Here is an 18,347-nt window from a genome sequence, read left to right as displayed (position 1 = left end):
TGGCAATAGCTTCATTTCAGTATATTAAACTTTCACTGAACATGAACCCAAAAAGCAAGCTACTGAACTGGTCTACTATCAAGTATAAGGTGCATGACCCATAAGTTTTATACAATTGTAGAGTTTTCTAATTACTTGTAAAACTTACTGGTAATGTTTTCTTGCTTGTTATAAAGTGTAGAAGTCTTAGTTAAGCTTAGCTAAGCGCTCATGAGAACTCAAGGCAAGAGAGCTAAATAAGGACTGTCATCATTGGACAGAATACAGAAGCTCCATATTTCAACAGAAAGAGTGATTCTAAAATTCTTAAATTACAACTACAAGATTGAGAAAAGTATCTGAAATACTAAACGCCTGGGAATCACTTATGAACAGATCATATATTTTAAAGATGTAAATCTTGAGAAGAATACCTTATGTTCATGGCAACTGAGATTGGATGTACTGTGTATTGTAACTCTCAGCCAGAAAAGACAGATAACTATTTTGGCTCATATTACCAGTGATGAGGCTATGTCTAGCGCTGATTTTCCACAGATTCTACAATCTTGGCCTATACCAAAACTTTCAGCTTTGTTTTACCATAGATCATTCATCTTGATTTTTTTCTCTTTTTTTTTTTCCTCCTTTCATGCATCCTAGGTCACATACTTTACACTGCTAACAGTCTGACTCCTGGACAAGTAAGAAGCCATTTATTTTGTTCAGCACTCCTTTAATATTTCTATTGTGTCTTTTTTTTTCCTCCACTGAGTTCCCCAAAGAATAACCTCTTCCTTGCTTTAATAACTTGGACCTCTGTCAAGGTTGATGTGTTTCTCCATTTTGCAGGATATTTTCTCCAGAAGAGACAAAACAGTGTCTAATATTGCAATGACTGATTTTTAAAGGGTACAGTTTAAAGAGGAAATCACAAACACTTCAGAAAAAAAAAAAAGGTAGGAAATAACCTTTAAAAAGAGAGAGTCAGCAAAGAGGCCAAATTGTACACAACTGTGGGATTTGGGGATCTTCTTTACAGCAGCAGAGCTCCTTGATGGATCTTCAGACTCAATTCACCAGTTCATTCCAGCATAGATAGTTTACTACACTACTATCTTGTGCCTCTAACCTTCAAACACCACTCGTGAATGAGCTAGAAGGAGATGCATAATATTTTCTCCTTTATCATGCTACAACATTGTACACAATGTCCATATTGGACAAGGTTTTCACAGTTATGGACGACTACATGAGAGCACATATCTAATGCTGGCTCTTCTAGATTTCTCCTGCTGTTCAGCTGAGATCCTTAGCATACGCTTAGGTGCTGAGAGCAACTCAAAGCAAGCTGGTGACACCTACCTTCGGCAGGAGAGCTTTCAAAGCCAACCGCCTAGGCAGAGCAGAGCGGAGCAGAGCAGAGCAGAGCAGAGCAGAGGGTCTTTGGCTCTATCTTGACTAGGATCACAAGCGGCTCTTTTGCTCAGGCAGCAACTGCGGCTGAGCCAAGGCGCAGCTACGGCAGCGTGCCGGCCGGGCGGCTCTCGGCTCTGCCTCGCCCTGCCCCGGAGGCCCGGGGACGAGCGGCCCGCTCCGGGCCTCCTCAGGCGGGGGCGCAGGTGCCGCCCGCGGCCGGCGGGCCGCGGCGGCGGAGCGCTGCCCCCCGGCGGCCGCCCCGGCGGGGCCGCGGCGCCTTCCTGCCCGCCCGGCGGCAGGAAGCGGCGGGGGAGGCGGGCCGAGCCTCTTCCCGGCAGGTGGGAGGGCGACAATGGCCGGGAGGAAGGAAGCGGGGAGCGCCGGCACACAGGACGCAGGGCCGGCGCGGGGAGCCCGGGGGAGGAGGGCCGGCGGGCGGAGGCGACGACCCGGGCGGGGAGCGCCGGGGGGCCGCGGCTCCCCCGCCGGGCCGCATCCAGCCCCGGGGTCTCCAGGCGCGGAGGCGCCCGCGGGCGCCGCCTCGGCCCGCCCGGCCCGGCCCCGAGCCCGCAGCCCGCAGCCCGCAGCCCGCAGCCCGCAGCCCGACGGCGCCGCTCGGGTGACACCCGTCTGCGCGGCTGCAGTTAGGTCCCGATGAGGCACAGCGAGGCGCTTGACAAGGCTGCACCAGCGCACGCTCCTGCAGGACGAACCGCTCTGAGATAGAAAGACAAGCAAGCTCAGGAAAATATTGTCATTTCGTCCCCGATCTACGGGCGGAGTAAAAGTCTAAGGGAAAACTTTAGCTTTTAACTATTTACTATTTAACTTAATAGGCATGAACGGATCAGCAATGTAACGCTTACTAGTTCGTTAAAGGCATTGTTAAAAACACGGTAAGTTATAGCCAGATGATGACCCATTTTCAGTGCTGGTCAGTATTTTTTTCGTGCTAGTGACCGTATTCAGTTCGTAAAATAAAAAATTAAATTTAAACAAAACTACACTAGGGTAAAAGATTACAAAATAATAAAACGCCTTACCCCTTTAATGTAGATCCCAAGTTCATTTGATTCCATGTCATGCATTCAAGCTGTGAGGTCATTTGGTATAAATTGTCACTGTTATGAAAATATCTAGAATTAGAACTAGAATTACTGTGATCAGATTAGAACTAAATCAAAATAGCAGCATTATTATTTGTTACTTGTTTTTAAACATACAACAGTAGCAAGTGAATTTATTCTATATAATCCCATTTATCAATGTAATATCAAATTTAAAAGAAGGAAAGAATAGCTATGCAGTGCAAAGAAAAATCTCTTTTGATCTACAGGTCTGTTCATTTTTCATTTGCTGGAAGTTGAGACATAAAACTCTTTCCTTACAGAAAAGTCATATCCGATATTGACACATTTAAATTAATGAAACGAATATATGCCGACTTGTGGGTTAACAAAGCAGATTATTTGTTTAAAAAAGGCAAATCTGTTAACTGTTTTAACCAAGAGTGTAAAAGATCACGTGGTTAATGGACTGAAACAGCTATCGTGACTAATGATGGATGTTACTACATATAGGGGCTTGACAAGCAGAAGAAAAATGGAGTGGCTGAGCGATGAACGAAATTCACAACTGGAAGACACTTTTTTTTTTCTTTTGGCACAGGGCGATGGTCTCGGAGCAAACAACGAGCACAGCACACGCGGTGGTTGCAGAAGGGGATCCCCAGCTGGGCGCTTTCTCCTTGCAAGCCGCAGGCGCCGGCAGCGCGGAGCGGAGGGGCGCTAAGAGCAGCGGCGGCGGCGGCGCGCGCAGCGGGACCCCCGGTGACCCCCGCGCCCGCGCTGCCTCCGCGCGCCCGCGCAGCCCGGGCCGCCGCTGCGCGCGGAGCACCCGCCGTTCCCGCGGGCTCTGTGACTGCTGTCCGCGCCAGGCAACAGCCACGCACAATAAACGCGAGGCTCCCTGGTGATTAATTACACCTCCACTCGCTGGACTTATGCAGCGAATTTATATCATTCTGTTATGAGAAGAGGGCTTTTTTTTTCCTCGTGGCAGGTAGAAGCGACCTAAAAAAGTCAGATTCCAGTGGGAAGCTTTTGCATATAAAAACAAATTAAGTGACTTCAATCTCGAAGTATGTGTAATATCATTTGTCTGTATCACTGGACACTATTATTCATCAGTGTGTCTGAACTGCTATTATGCTACTACAATGTCCTGCATATCAGCTCAGGAATTGTTAAACTCTCCTGCAGTTTCCCCATTTGCAATAGCAGTTCGTGCTGGTCTGTGCCAACTACGTTTTGCAATTCCACGAATTCTTCCTGTAATGCTGCTGTAATTAATTCCTCCAGGACCCTGATTTTTATTAGAAGTACCCGCCCGATGCATTTACAGCAGGAGATTTCCCTTTAACTTTCTTTCTCTTGACAGTTCATTTATAAGAGCCTCCCCCACAATATCCACTTTTTCCCCTCCTTTGCTTTTTCATAAAGCAATACACTTATTCATCTCGTCACTAGCTAGCAGCCACTGTATTGCATGCCGCGTTTCGGTGACAGTGTCCAAAACGAACCTCTGAGAAACCAGCGCAATTTCTAGAGGCGAAGTGAAGCCACAGCTCACTGTCTTCACCTACACGTTAAAGCTCACTCGTGCCCTCCCCGATGTACAGCCGCGCCTCGGTCCCTGGTCTGCAGCTTCGACAACTCAACAACGGAGCCGGAGCGGGCTTCGCCCTTGAAGGGAGCCCGGAGCGGCTCTCAGGCAGGCTGCGCCTGGCGCAAACGCCTCCGAGAAATAAGGCGAGCGAAATCCCGCTCTTTCTGCTGAGCGGGGCCGCGCCGGCGCTGCTGCCGCGCCTCCGGCCTCCCGCGCCCCCCCGCGCCCCTCCGCGCTGCAGGCGCGGCCGGCCGGGCCCCGGGGGCGATGACTGCCCGTGGGCAGCCGGCGCCCAGGCTCGCCGCCCCGCCGGCCCTATCTGTCCTCCTTCGGGGAGGAAGCACGGTAGGACACGCACGGGGCGCCGAGCCCGGGCGCCTTTACGAGAGCCTGGGGCACGGAGACGTTTACCGCGATGGGCTCCGACGCCGCGGGAAGGGCAGAGGCGCCGCCGGTCCCAGGCCCCTGGGGGGCACAGGCAGGCTTGGCCGAGGAGGGAGCGGGGCGGCAGCCGGCCCGGCCCCGGCCCCGGCCCCGGCCCCGGCCCCGGCCCCGGCCCCGGCCCCGGCGGCGGGGCCAGGTAGGGCGCCGCTGGGCTCCGCTCCCCGAGCAAGCCCGCAGGCAGGGAATGTCGCGTTTGCTTCGGGTTGCCCCGGGGCCATCGGGCATCGACAAAGGATTAAATATCTCGCCTCTGACATGTGATAGAGAACAGGACATCCCTAACCCCATTTACGCTTCAGCAGGGTTTATTATTGACAGTACCATAAGATGATCTCATGGAATTAACAGCTCCGCTCAAAATCTTTGCTTTGAATGAGGTTTGAATTATGAGAAGGAAAGCGCAGTCTCTGGGGATATGCCTGCATTGATTCCAATCTGAATCACTGGCCCTCCAAATGGCCACAAAGAAGACACTAAAAATAACTTATTTTCATTACAGAGATGCTTTTAAAGAGAAATGAGAGGAAGGGGGGAACATTTCTACAACGGGGATTAATGTAAGTTGGAGTGGAATAAAAGGAAGTCAACGCTGAGCAAAAAGGGAACTTAAAAGGAAACCAGTAGTAGATCATATAGAGTTTGTTTTGGCCTGCATTGCAGTATTACCGAGTTCTTGACCTCTGCACAGAAAGAGCTATAATCTGAACTGAGACTCCTCCACTTTTAAAGTCTTTGTAAGTGTGACTCACAGTAAATTTTCAACATTGAGCATGTTTACTACATTAAACAGCGCGAGGTAGAAAAGTTCACATCACCATTTTAATGGACCCACAAATGCTAGTCATCTAGTGCACACTTGCAATCTGTGCAGGTTTGTCATCCATGTCTAGCTATCAACAACAGGCGCAGTACTCTTTGGCAGAGGAGGCGAGCTGCGCTATAAACAGAGTAAGAGAGTAAGTAGTTGCCGAGGCGAGAGATTTCAGAGATACTTTTGCTTCCAGTGTAAGAATGATGGTCTTTTAACCAGTTCTTTCAATCTGTCGCCTTCCCGACTGCTCTGCCTTGGTAAGGGAGGCAAGGGAAAGGTCCTCGGCCTTGCACCCGCCCGAGTGCCTTCTGCTGACTCCCTTTCCGCACTGCAGCCCGGGCTTGCACCAGCCAGCCGGGCAGCTCTGCGGGGGATTTACGCAGATCTGCGCGCCGGCTCCGCCGTGGCTCCCCGCGGAGGAGGCTGCAGGGCCGGCGGCTGCGCGGCGGCGCTCCACCTCTGCGCGCCCCCGCTCCACCTCTGCGCGCCCCGCAGCGCGCAGCCCAGGCGGTTCCGCGCAAGGCGGCGGGCGCTTGGCCGAGGGCGCCCGGCGGGGCGCGGGGAGCGCGGCGGGAGGGCGCTTGGCCACCGCGGGCGCGGAGCCCGGCTCGGGGCGCGGGGCGCTGCGTGGGCACGGGCGGCGCGGCCCCGGGGGCCGGTCGCCGCCGCAGCGCAGGGACGGACGCCGGGCGCGGGAGCCGCAGAGGCCGGGCCGGTCGGGGCCGCTGCGCCGGCCCCTGCCGTCGGGGGAAGCCGCGTCTCCCGGGACGCGAGCAGCGGGCGGCGCGACACCCCGCGCGGCGTTTTCTCAAGCCCTGGAGCGGCCAGCGCCGGCCGCATGCCGCAGAGGGAGTAAAGTCGGCAGCGGCTTCGTGGCGGTGTCTTGCACGCAGCTATTGAGATGACAAGGAGGGGGAAGCGCGAGCATCAGTTGGACCAGTGGTTCGTTTCTGCGCTTCCTGACAGCTGCTTTTCTTACTCCATCTCTCCTCGAGGAAGAATAACCTTTCTGGGCTCGTTTCCACTCTGCAGAGCTCCGAGGCGGTGAAAAGGAAGAGATGGAGCCCAACGAGACCGGGTGCAAGGCCATGCAGACGCGAAGCCTCGGCAGGGGTGGATGGGCGAGGGACCAAAGACCATGGTCGAGATGACAGGCTCCGTTAGCTTCAGCACCCCTTCGGCTCAGTCCTGCAGCAGGGGAGAGGGAGGGAGCTGCGGACGCCGCCGAGGGGTTGAGGCAAGTGTCCGTGCTCTTGATTTGAGCATCCCAGTGATGCCGGAGATCAGCACCGCGACCATTTGCACCCTGAACAGCAGCCAAGTGCGCACAGAGACGCGCACCGAGCACGGCCGGCGGACAGCCTTATTGCCATTATTTCCTTCGCCATCGCTCAGACGCGGCAACTGAGCCAGCAGTTGTCAAAACAGAGCTAGCAGACTTGTCTTGGACTCCGAAAAGCAAAATAACTCTTGACAGCGGGGGTACGGAACCAATATCTTCTTTAAAATAATAACGGTAGTAATAATAACAAAGATTCCACCAAATCGTTTTTCAAGAAGTATGGTCGTTTTTCAGAACATTGCAAATGTGGCCAATGAGTCACGTTAATTTCTGCATGGTAATTAGTCACTCACTTTCCTTGATTACGGTCCCTAGGAAAAACACTCGTGCAGTAGGAAAATCAGGAAGGAAAAAGGTTGTGTTTCTTTTTTTCAGATGCTTTTGAACATTTGGATGTGGGGACAAGGAGAGGCAAGATTGGAGCTCACCCACCTGTTCAGCCTGCTTGGAGCAGGCTTTGTACAAATAGGAGCTTTCCCTCGCCCTGGAACAAGTTCTGCCCTGATATATACCACCACACATCAATATTGGCTCCAGGGAGGTTTAAGGGCTTAATCCTTATCCTAATGAAGTAAGTCGTAAACCTCCCAGGGAGTAGAGTAGGATCAAGGCTAACGTGAAGAAGAAATCGGCTCTGTAGCGTAGCTCAAGTCCGGTGGGATCCCAGTTCCCCATTCGTGCCGGGTTCTGAGTCCCAAAGCACCGGGCCGGAGAGTGGCCCTGCTACGGCGATGCCAAGCCGTGCTTGCACTCCTTCCGCCGATGACTTCCTTAGCAGAGGCATGGGTTGGAAAGCTGGAGGAAAGAGATCTTCTCCTGAGCGATTTCACAAGTAGCGATTTCCTATTGGAATCCTGTATCTCAGGATTGGGCTTGCTCCATTAAATATAATTAGTGCAAGTGAGAATGATTACATCAGCGGAAAGACAAGAAATAAAGCATCCTTCAGATCACGCTTTCGCCACCCCTCTGCAAGAAACGGAGCTGCTCGTGGGGGAAATGAGAAGGGTTTGAACAGCAGCTTTTGCACCGGCTCTCCTAGAGAGAGAAGCCTGCTACTCGAGGGAGAAGCCATAGCCTTCCTCGTTTCTTTTGAGTCTTGAATCCTCAGAGCTAGTGTCCAAAGAGCAAATCCGGGCGGAGCGGGGGGAGATGCCATGCTGCGCGCAGAGGCCATTCCCACCGCCACGGCGCGGGGCCGGGCCGGGCCGCTGCACGCGCGGGAGCGCCGGGGCGGCGCAGCGAGCTGCGCGGCCCCGCGGCGCTGCGCAGAGGGTCGGCCGCGCTCCCCGAGCGCCGGCTGCCCGCGACGGCTCAGCGCTGCCCTCCCGAAGCCTCCCTACAAATCATATTTATAGATTTCCCTGCGAGGCGAGCAATCTCTGTCACTTCAGCGCAGGAGTTCTCCCCGCCAATTATTCTGCAAGCTAATCTCTCTGGATAGGCTTCTTTCCTTCCTTCATTACCTCATTCCCTCCTTCCCTTGACGTCAACTCACGTTCATTAACGAAGTGGCTTCTGGAAGTGACAGAATTTTGTTGTCCCACGTCCATGTGTTGATTAATCAGAGATGATATAACCAGCCTATAAGAAGAGCCGCTTGCAGCTTCCTTCGCAGAGGCATATTGTTTTGTGTGTGCGAGTTACTTAGCAACTCGGAGATATGGGACTGGCTCCAAGTTCACAAAAAGTTGAAGAATAAATTTTGGGTAACTTCTTTGCTCACTAAACACGTTGTAAAACTGCAAGAGGCACGCCCAGCCCCCATGCCAGACCGAGGAAAACGGGAAGCTGCGTTTGCAAAGGACGCTTCTGTTTGCAAAGACAGTTCGTGCTTAGAACAAAATTCCAGATACACCTTTCTCCCAGCAAGGAAATCTATTACCTTTATTGACCCGTTTTCAGAAACTAACCTCTCCGCAGGCCAGTCCCCTTCGCTACTGGGAGCCCTCGGAAGGCTCTCGGTCCGCAAGATGAAGCCTCTTGACTGAGCTAATTTTTAATTGCCTGCCCGATCCCTGTGCCGCGCTTTGTGGGTCGCCGCTGCTCCCCAGCGAGCGGCCGCGCTCCCGCATCTCCCACCGTCAGGGACAAGCGGGAGCGGAGGCTGCCAGCGCCGGGAGCGGGCCGCGGGGCAGGCGCAGAGGCCGCGGGCTTCCCCCGGCCTTAGCAGGGCCGCGCCGCCGGCTGCGCTCTTGGGGGGCCGCCGGGCCGCCGCGGCCGCAGCCGAGGCGAAGGGGCGGCTGTGCGCGCTCCCGGGGCGGCTGCAGCCCCCACGGCGCCTCGCGGGGGTGGCGCCCGCCGCTGGCAGCCGGGGGACGCTCGGGAGCAGGGTCTGGGCCCTGCAGCCGGCGGCTCTGCTGGGCTGCCCGGGCGGCTCCTGTCGGCACGGATGGGCAGTCTGGGCGCGTCCGGGCAAAGCGCAAACCCTGCGCACCGACGGGCTCCGGGACAGGCCCGGAACAGCCCGGGCAGCCCGGCCCCCGCCGCCCGGAAGCGACCTGCCGCCTCAGAGCGGCCCCCGGAGCCGGGCGGCAGGGCCCCGGGCCCCGGGCGGGGTGCAGAGCCAGCGCCGGGCGGCGCCGCCACCGCCGAACCCGGCCCGGGGAAAGGGGAGGCGGCAGGGGCAAGCTCTGAGACACGGCGGGTCCCGGGGTGGAGGGGGCAGCGTATCTTTTTTTTTTTTCAACATGTCTGCATCTTTTTTCTTTTTTGAAAAAAAGAAGGGGAAAATAGATCTGTTTGCCTGAAGAAAAGAGAAAGCCGTTTGAACGACATGCGGGGGAGAGGCCACGTCCAAGCAACAACCAACGCGAATCGCACGTAAAGCAGAGACGGCAGAGCTCCTGCCGGAGGTACCTGTTGTAGGGGGTCCGGAGGAGCAGGGCCTGACTGCCCGTGCAGCTGTCTGTGGGGGTGTGACAGCCGTACACCGGGGGCGGCACCGAGTACTGCTGGTCGCCTGCAGAGAAAGCGGGAGAGAGTTAACCCGGGCTGCGACCGGCCCTTTTCCTCCAGCCCGGCGCGGCAGAGGGGCTGAAGGGCCGCACCGCCGGCCCTCGGGCCGCGCTAGCTCTGCCCGGCCTGCACCAGTGCAGTGCCGCGACTCCGGAGCGCCGCCGGGGCGCCGGCCCGCGCCAGCGCCGCCGGCCCCGGCCCGCGCAGCGCACTGCGCGCCGCGCGGAGGCAGATTTGCGCGAGGCGCGTTGGGGCCTCCTCGCTGCGGCGGCGTCCGAAATTACCTAGCGAGGTCTGCTGGCTGATGGGGTCCTCGTGCTTGAAAGAGTGGTTTGTAAACTGAGCAGCATGGTGAGACGGCGTGTGGCCATAGCTCGGGGCGCCATCAAACGCCACGGTGCTGTAACCTGCCGGGAAGACAACAGCCCAGTTAGGAGGCGGTCGCCTGGCCCTGGCCCTGCGCAGCCACCGGCTCCCCGCAGAGCGTCTCCAAGCAGGCGTCGAGCAACAGCAGCCCACGCTCCCCCCCGACGACAGGCACCGCAAAGCACCCACACAACCGCCAAATACTTTGCATTTATTGCACTGGCTCCAGTCCATCTTCCCCGGGCATGCTGGCCACAGGGGGGAAAAAACATACCAAGATTTTGCCCCTTCATTCACTCTGCCCATACCATCCCCTCCCCGCCAACACACACACAGACGCACACGCACACTTGGAAAGACTGCAGGCGTAGGGCGGTGCGGGTGTAACCCCGCGGCGCGGTTTTGGGGGAGCGCTGCGGGGCCGGGCCGGGCCAGGTGCCGCGGAGAGGGGCGCAGAGCGGCCCCGCGGGAGAGGCGAGCCAGGCAGCCCGCTCTGAAGGGCGGAAAGTCGGAAGTCTCGTTCATGTTTAAAGAGAACAGATCGTCTTCGGTAATAAAAAGGATGTTTTCATTAATTGTTGCTCATATTAAAGAGGAAGATTCCCATCTGCTCTGTGTACTCCTCTGCCGTTTCCAATTTAGAAGTTACCCTTTAATCTCTCTCTTTTTTTTTTTTTAAGGTCAGCTTTCTGAAGAGTCTGCAATAAAGAGGCGGAATGTTACATGCAAAAATAAAACTCCTCCTTTCAGCGAAAATTGCTCTCCAAAATAATAAACAGCTTATTTTGTTTCCTACACCGAGCAGATTCAGATGGAAAGAGACCACCTCTGCTGACCCCGGGCCGACACTAAATCGTAAATCAGGTGCTTGGACACCAACTTTCATTAATGACTTGGAGCTGGCTAAACAACTTCAGCTAAAAAAGTAATTACAAAGTAATATTATCTCAGAGGCTTCTCGGCTCATCAGCATTTACCCCGAGAATCAAGCTCCTCCGAGAGTCACTCTTCCAAAAAACAAAACAAAACAAAAAGTCCACGTAGGCTGGGAAAATAAACCAAGTCAACCACGAGCACTCTCTCGCATGCATTTCTCTCGTAACCTACTTATTCTAGCAAGGGCATCCTCTACGGAACCGTTTGCAACTGGCATGTGACTGGAGGTTAATGATGATTATTTTAATTTTGAATGTGGAGGTTAATTGACACGCAGCCCTCGGGGCTGCCTCTGGTCTCCTTTGGGACAAGTCGGGTTGGGGCTCCCAAGTGTTCGGCGCTGTACAAGAGACCTGCTTTATCACCGCGATCAACAGTCACCGAATCTTTCAGAGACAATCAAATGGAGAGGCAGCAAAGGGATCCGGTTGTTGCTTCTCCAATTTATTGTCTCTGCAGACAGCCTAGATCCAGCGACGTTACAGAATTTAATTAACCTGCAGGGTTGTGCGGGAGAAATGAAGGGAGCAATAGGCACGGGAAAAAATCCTAAAGACTTTGAAACCTTCACCTTCGCGATGTTTTAAAGCCAGCCCTTGGACTCCAGGGCTGGGATAGAAGTGGGACTTAGTTTTCCCCGGCCAGATCTGTTCCACATTGCCCCTTGTAGAGCTCCCTCCGCGGCGATGCAAGCAGCGCTGACAGGCCAGTACCTTACGGACTCCCATCCCACAGCTGCTTCTCGCTGCATTATCTCCTTCCTTAGCCCTCAGGGTAGAGGCTCAACCTTCAACTCCCTTTCCCCCTTTTCCCTCTGCCTCTTTTTTAACTTTCTGAAAACACTGACACTTTCTACGTTACTTTTGGCCCGGCGCAGACTTTTGGTGACCTTCAAAACTGTGCTAGGAGCAGAGCGATGTTTTGGCCGCATTTTCCGGTGTTGCCTGACCCAAAGCTTCAGGAATGTGATAAGAAAGTTGAGTTCTGAACCGAGCTGCCGATAGCGAGGTCTCTTTAATTAGGGCGTTATCAGAACCAGGCCTGATTAAAATGTGCTGAAAATAATTAAAAGTTGTACATCTGCTGGAGAACGGGGCCCGCTGGAGGAATCCAGTTGTTGGAAGAGCCCATCTGGATGAAAGAGACAGGCGAACGGGAAGAGGAAAATTGGGCAGAGGTTTCAAAGCCTTATTTCCCCCCACACCCCATCCCAGACTTGGCAGAAATGTCATCGCAGAGCCAAGGTAGTGTCTTTCCCACGGTCGGGGGAACTGGCTAAAAAAAACATGAGTTCAACCTTGAGGAGAGCCAAAGCAAGAACATTTTATCCTTCCTCGAAAAAAAAAGTAAAGAAAGCAAACACCCTTTGCCGAATTCCTCCTTGCCGAAGGAGTTAGCTGCGTGTCGCTGAAAATAGTTGTGGCTAAGCCCAGCGCTGCCGTGCGGGGACACAGCGCGAGCTGCGGGGACACCCTCCCGCGCCGGGCGCGCAGAGCCCGGCCCGGCGGCGAGGCCGCCCGCCGCCGCGGAGCAGCCGGGGGGAGCCGGTGTCCCCGGGGCTCTCCGCGGAAGGCGCCTTCTTCCGGGCTCTTGCAGGGTTTCCACCCCGCGAAGCGGCCGGGGGGAGCTGCAGGCATTTAATGCATGAGATATGTAATGCCGCTGGGCCCCAGCTCTCCAGGCACACACCTGCACGGCTATAACTCAGCACTATTCGCAGAGCCCAGGAGACCGGCTAATTTCTGAATTTGGGAGCTCCCAGCCACCTACTCTCTTGGTGAGATACTGGTCTCCTCACAAGCAGCGGGGTCCGCCCGCACTCAGTCATGCTCGGGCCAAGGCAGCTGCCAATTCGGACTCTGTGTTCTTGTGCATTAAAGGCTCCGTTTCTCTTTAGAGTGGTTAAAATCAGACGAGATTGGAAAGAGCGGGATCGCAGCTACCTTGTCCATCACTGACTCGGGCAGAACCGCCACGCTCACGCACCCGGGGGCGAGTTTAAATCCCTTATCCTCCTCCCCGCCTTCTCGTCACCATTTCAGGCCCGCGATTAAAAATCCTCATGGAGAACTTCTGAATTTCAGATGTCTAAAAAAATCCCGCCGAAGGCCTTCCTCGCCCGGCTTGCTCCCTGCGGGGGCCATCGCAGCCTGCTCCCGGCCACCCCGGAGCTAGGGGCACACGGCCGCTCCCGGCTGCTCGCCGCCAGCCCGGCGCGGCGCGGCGCGGCACGGTGCGGCCGACGCCGCCAGCCGAGCTCCCAAGGACGCTGCGCACCTTCCCGAGCCGGGGCCGGGCCTGCCCACGCGTCCCGGGGCGCCTCGCACCGCGTTGCCGTCCGTGCAGCTCCGCGCTGGGCACGCAGCGGGACGCAGGCAGCAGAGCCGTGGCACTGGGGCTGCGCTCACCCCCCACGGAGCTGCGCCGAGCGCAGCCAGCGCGGACGCGGCGCGCTGCTGTGCGCTCCCGCGTTGCAGAACAGCCGCCTCCCACCTCCGCCATCGCCTGTCCTCCAAGCAAACGGCCCGCGGGGCGCCCCTGGCCGGGGAGCCCAAAGCCCGCGCCGCCGGGCCGCGGCCTCCGCTCTCGCCCCCGGCCTTGCCTCCCTTCGCAGCCGCCAGCAACGGGACAGCCCGAAACGCCCGGGTCCTCCGGGGCCGATCGCCCCCAGCCCGACTCTGAGGATATGTGGCAAGGCGTTGTCGACATACCTGCAGGCCTGAAGCTCCTTCCTGGGCCGCAAGAGAGCAAAAACAAGCCCCTCAGTGCAAAAGAAGCCCCCAGCTGCTGGCATCGGGTTTTCACCCGCTTTGGCGAGCTCGCCCACGACCCCGCGGCAAAGGCAGCGAGAGCGCGGCGAGCAGGGCCCCGCGCCCGCCGCCTCTGGCACCCTCCCGTCCCCTAAGTCTGGGGGCCGCGACGGACCGAGCCCCTCGGCCAGACTCCCCCGGCAGCTCGCCTCGGGCCGGCAGCTCGGGGCAGGCGCTCCACAACATGCACCTTCGGGGCCGGCTGAAGTAAGGGGAAACAGGACCCGAAGCTCGCTAGCGAGCTCTCTGCGCACTCTCTCCCTCTGCCTTCTTCCTCCCCGTTTTGCACCAGCAGACGTTTCAACCGCAGCCACTGGAAGAAAAACTATTAGATGATAACCCCGACTCTACATGCGGGGGCTGATCGATCGCCCCGGCCGTGCAGCCCACGGGAATGTTTCAGGATAGTGCGAACAGCGGAGTCCGCAGCGCTGTACAGTTCAGCCTACCCTAGCTAGGGAGATGCTTAAAAGAAACTAAAAGCTATTCCCCAGCTGGCCCACGCCGCTCCTACGCATATACCCCGGCCTGGGGGGATTCAGCGCTCGCAAGGTTAACTCGACAAGCGACTCGAAAGCAGCAACATGTGAACAACAGTTTCCGGGGTTCGGGAGGAGGTTTGGAGGTAATTTCCCGCCGCCCCCCCCCCAAGATTTTTAGAGAGAATTGTCTCAGGGCACTGGCCCGATCTCCATTACAGGACTTGCGCCATCCTCGGCCCAAACAAAACTTTGCGAGGAGGGAGGCTGCTCCAAGCGAGCGAAGGAAGCACCGCCAGCCCGGCGGGAGAGCCGCCCGCCGCCCGGGGCGGGGGGGGGAAGGAGCAACCTGCGGCTCCCAAAACTCCGCGGACCGACGTGGATCCCGCACCGGGAGGGAGGGGAGGCACGGGAGGGCTGGCTCGCCCACCCGTTCCCGGCCGGCGGCAGGCAGAGAGGCTCGGCTTGGTGTTTACACGGAGTGCGGCCCGGCAAGGCAGGGCAGGGCAGGGCAGGGCAGGGGGATGCCTGGGGGGCTGCGGCCCGAGGCCGGGGCGCACGGCGGCGCGGCCCTTACCCTGGTTCCGGATCGCTTGCTGGCTCTCCAGGCAGTTGGGCAGATAGGGCCCGTTGGGGAACATCCTAGCCTGGCTGGAGGGAGGCTGGCTGGGCGGCGCGGCGCCGAAGGGCCCGTAGCGGCAAGCCCCGGCCGTGCCCGTGAACTGGCCGGAGAAGTGGACGGTGAAGGCGCTCAGGTACTGCTCCTCGTGCGGGTCCGACCCGTTCCAGCTCGGCTCCTGCTTGATGAAGGAGTGCGGCCCCAGCGAGCCGTAGGAGGCTCCCGGGGGGAAGTCCAGGACGGGAGCCCACTGCGCCGCGCTGCTCACCGGCATGGTGCAATTGCTGTTGCCCGGCAGGGAGGGCACGGAGGGCAGCAGCGCGTTGAGATCTCGGACATCGGACCCCATCTGCTCGCAGACCTTCTGCCTGCCGCCGGGCAGCCAGTCTGCCCCCGGGCCGCACTTATTCCAGGACACCTGGCCCCTGCCTGCCAAGCCGGAGGCCGGCTCCGGCTGCAGGCACCAGGCTGGCGAGCTCAGCCCCTTGGGGGAAGTTTGCTCCGCGACGCAGCTCCCCGGGTCCAGCCCTGCGGGAGCCGGCAACAGCGACAAGGAAAGGTTGTTCTCCAGGATCGCCTCCGGGGTTGCACCCGCTCGCAGCGCAGCGCAGCGCAGGGCGGTGTGCGTGTGCGTGTGCGTGTGTGTGTGTGTGCGTGTGCGTGCGCGCTAGGGGGGCACAGCCGCCTCGCACGCCTCACCTCGGATGCCTGTTCGCCCTCAACTTTGCAAAGCTCAAATAGAGGCGCTTGCAGGGGAGGAGGAGTCAGCCACGCCGATCCTCCATTCACACAACCTCCGCCGAAGGGCTGCCCACAGCCCGCTCTGCTGAACCGAGCCAGACCAGACACGCGGGGGGAGGGGGAGACGAGCAGAGCTGGGGATGGAGGGGGAGAGGTTACTGTGGGAGAATATATCTCCCCTACACATCACTCCCACCCTTCCTCTGGTGCAAGCGCCACTAAATCTCACCCTAACATCCCTTCGCTTTAGGAGAGACTTGCGAAATTGTTAGAGGGATCCAGGTGGCCAGTAAGTACGTGCTGGACGACTTCCCCCGCCAGCTCTGTGCATGTCCGTGGGGACTCCCGAGGGCGGCGGGGTCGCAGGCCCGGGGGACCGTGTGGGGAAACCTCCGCCCTTGCACGAGCGAGGGGAAGTGACCCGGCCCGGGGCGGGCCGTCCCTCTCCCAGCGAGGGGAAAATGTCTTTCCAGGTGCCTCTCGCACTGGCGGAGGCACTCGCATCTCCCTGAGCTCCTGCGGGGTGCGGGCTGCCTGCCAGGACCCCCCTTCCCCTGTCCGAGAGGCACCCGGCGCTCCCCGTCCCTGTCCGGACACGTCCCAGAGGGAGCCGGCTGTGTCAGGGCACCGAGGGCTCCGCAAGGGCGGGGAGGGGAGGGGAGGGTGCCCTCTGCAAGGGGACCAGGGCCGGGGAGGGGCCTGACCCGTCCCCCCGTCGTGCCCGTGTGTGAGAGGGAAGGAAGCGGCTGGGCAGGTGGGAAAGGATCTCTGCACAATAAATAACCTGCTTCGGGGGCATCCTCCTGGCACTGCTCCTGGGAAGCCCTGGCCTCTCTCTTTCCCCCACAGCCTCCTGCCCCCGGACGGCAGCCCCTCAGCAGGCATCCCGGCGGCAGTGGCGGGAGAATCCCCGATAGCATCCGATACATTATCCCCTGATGGCCTCTGCAGGCGCCACGGCGGGTTTCGGGCCGGGTCCTGGCAGCGAGGGCTGTCACGATTCCGCCCCGCGCGGGCGGCGCGGCGGCAGAGCCCCGCGGGACGCGGCTGTGCCCGCCGCGGGCGAGCGCGCCCCGGGGGCAGGAGGCGGGTGCGAGCCGACAGCCTCCCGCGGCCCCGGGAGCCCTTCTGCGGGCGGGAACGCTCTCACGAGCGGGGCACGGGGGATCCTGCCCCCTTCCTTCAAAACTACTCATTCATCATCAGCTTCTGCAGGGGGGGAATTAGCTTCTCCGAGCACGCGTGTGCCAGCTCCTCGGAGCTGCTTTTCGACACAACGCGCTGGCAGCCGCAGGCTACGCGGAGGCGCGGGAGCCCCGCGACTCGCTGCCCGTGTCGCTTGCAGCTTCTCCCCAGGCGCTGTTAAAACCGCGGCACCGAAAATACTGCTGTGGACACCGCGAGGTCTCGCACAAACGCAGCAGCACAGAGCCCGAGTCCTCCCTTGCCGCTTCAAGAAGTGAGAAGCGGGACCTCCCTCTGAAGCTAAAATAATAAAACAAATGCAATGAACATTTACCTGCCATTTGGAAGATCGAACCTGTTGTCTTCCGAGTGACAATTTACGCTTCGTTACTTCCTTTCCCCCACCGCATTACAGGTTATCACAAAGCATCGCCAATCTTGAAATGATGTTTTAAAATTCAAACGGTAACTGCTAGAACAGAATAAATTAAAATAGCTTGTTATTAGAGGAGCTAAATTTTAATTTAATTTTATTTTTAAACTATTTAACCAAAACAGTCGTTTTTGTTATTAGTGAAATTACTTTAATTTTCATTATCTCATGATATTATCTTATTTCATTATATTTCAAATCGCTTTTAAATCGCCCGTTTTGATTTCTAAATATATTTGTTACAGAAATCTCCGTGTAACGTAGCAGTAAAAGATTTGCTGATTATCTTGGCCAATATTAAAGATCACCTACGTTTGGAGATCTGCTGCTTTTGATGAGTACGGACGAAACTAAAACAATCTCGGAACGGTATTCGTGTAAATGCAACCTATTCTGGTAACGCGGGCAAAGCGCTCCCTTCGCTTACGCTGCCGGACCGAGATGTTTATTTCTATTCTCTGGTCTCTCTTTCTGACTCGGCGCAAGTTCTCCCCGTACGCTGCACTCATCTTTTGGCCCTGTACCCGCAGGGTCTTTGGGGGGACCACGGGAAGGTACCGAATCGGTTGCCGGGCTGTTTTGTTAATTTCTGTGATGGTCCAACACCTCATGTCGGTCACATTAATCTTCGGCTCTAAAATCTACAAAGTACCCACAGAAATAGAAATCCTTGGCCAGTCTAAATGGAGTATTTTATGTCCTGTGAAAACTACACCTCTCTTGGTACAAATAGACAGTCTGCCCTGCAACGGACTATCTTTCGAATTATCTTTTTTTTTTTTTTCCTTGAAATAACCTAGCTTGATAAATCTTCTTTAAGGGGAAAGATGTTTTCTTGATCGCTTAGGTCTGCGTTATTTCCCCTGGGGGGAAGACTTGCCGAAGTCCTTCCAAATCTTCGCCTCTCCCTCACATCTCCCAGCAGATACAACCAAGCGCTGAAACAAAAAGACCTCTCTGGCCTCAGCGCATCCTCCCTCCCCGCGGCCAGGAGCAGAGCCTGCAGCGAGACTGGGGAGAGCCGTGCAGGGCGGCGGGGGCGCGGGGCGGGCAGCGCCGTGCACCGGCACCTGCGCCCGCCCGGGGCGCCGAGCAGTGCGGCACAGACCGCGCGGGCGCGGCTCCGCACAAGAGGATGTGCCGGGACAACCCGCAGCG

The 18,347-nt window shown here is 57.3% G+C and overlaps 1 protein-coding gene and 2 long non-coding RNA genes across 7 annotated transcripts in view; 2 read left to right on the top strand and 1 right to left on the bottom strand.

Annotated features, from left to right (window-relative positions):
• WT1 (WT1 transcription factor) overlaps positions 1–15,497 on the bottom strand; it is a 40,689-nt gene extending 25,192 nt beyond the window's left edge. For 2 of the 5 annotated variants that reach the window (XM_067296201.1, XM_067296202.1), the window contains exons 1-4: positions 14,789–15,497; positions 9,905–10,027; positions 9,522–9,624; positions 2,442–2,519 (exon numbers count right to left, since the gene is read on the bottom strand). In XM_067296201.1, coding sequence (XP_067152302.1) covers positions 2,442–2,519; positions 9,522–9,624; positions 9,905–10,027; positions 14,789–15,179 — 695 coding nt within the window. In that variant the 5' untranslated portion in view covers positions 15,180–15,497. The remainder of the gene's footprint in view (positions 1–2,441; positions 2,520–9,521; positions 9,625–9,904; positions 10,028–14,788) is intronic. The other 3 variants (XM_067296199.1, XM_067296200.1, XM_067296198.1) reach the window with 2 other exon arrangements.
• Positions 4,767–11,039, top strand: LOC136992077 (uncharacterized). Its single transcript, XR_010884102.1, has 3 exons — positions 4,767–5,457; positions 9,386–9,517; positions 10,667–11,039. It is a non-coding gene; the product is annotated as an uncharacterized lncRNA (long non-coding RNA).
• Positions 15,498–15,764: 267 nt separating the features above from the next.
• On the top strand, positions 15,765–17,508 carry LOC136992075 (uncharacterized). The gene is made up of 2 exons (XR_010884098.1): positions 15,765–15,860; positions 16,421–17,508. It is a non-coding gene; the product is annotated as an uncharacterized lncRNA (long non-coding RNA).
• Positions 17,509–18,347: the final 839 nt, after the last annotated feature.

Source organism: Apteryx mantelli, chromosome 4 (genome assembly GCF_036417845.1).
Source record: "Apteryx mantelli isolate bAptMan1 chromosome 4, bAptMan1.hap1, whole genome shotgun sequence".
In the NCBI taxonomy this organism is placed as follows: domain Eukaryota; kingdom Metazoa; phylum Chordata; class Aves; order Apterygiformes; family Apterygidae; genus Apteryx; species Apteryx mantelli.
This window is presented reverse-complemented; position numbering and strand designations above follow the sequence as displayed.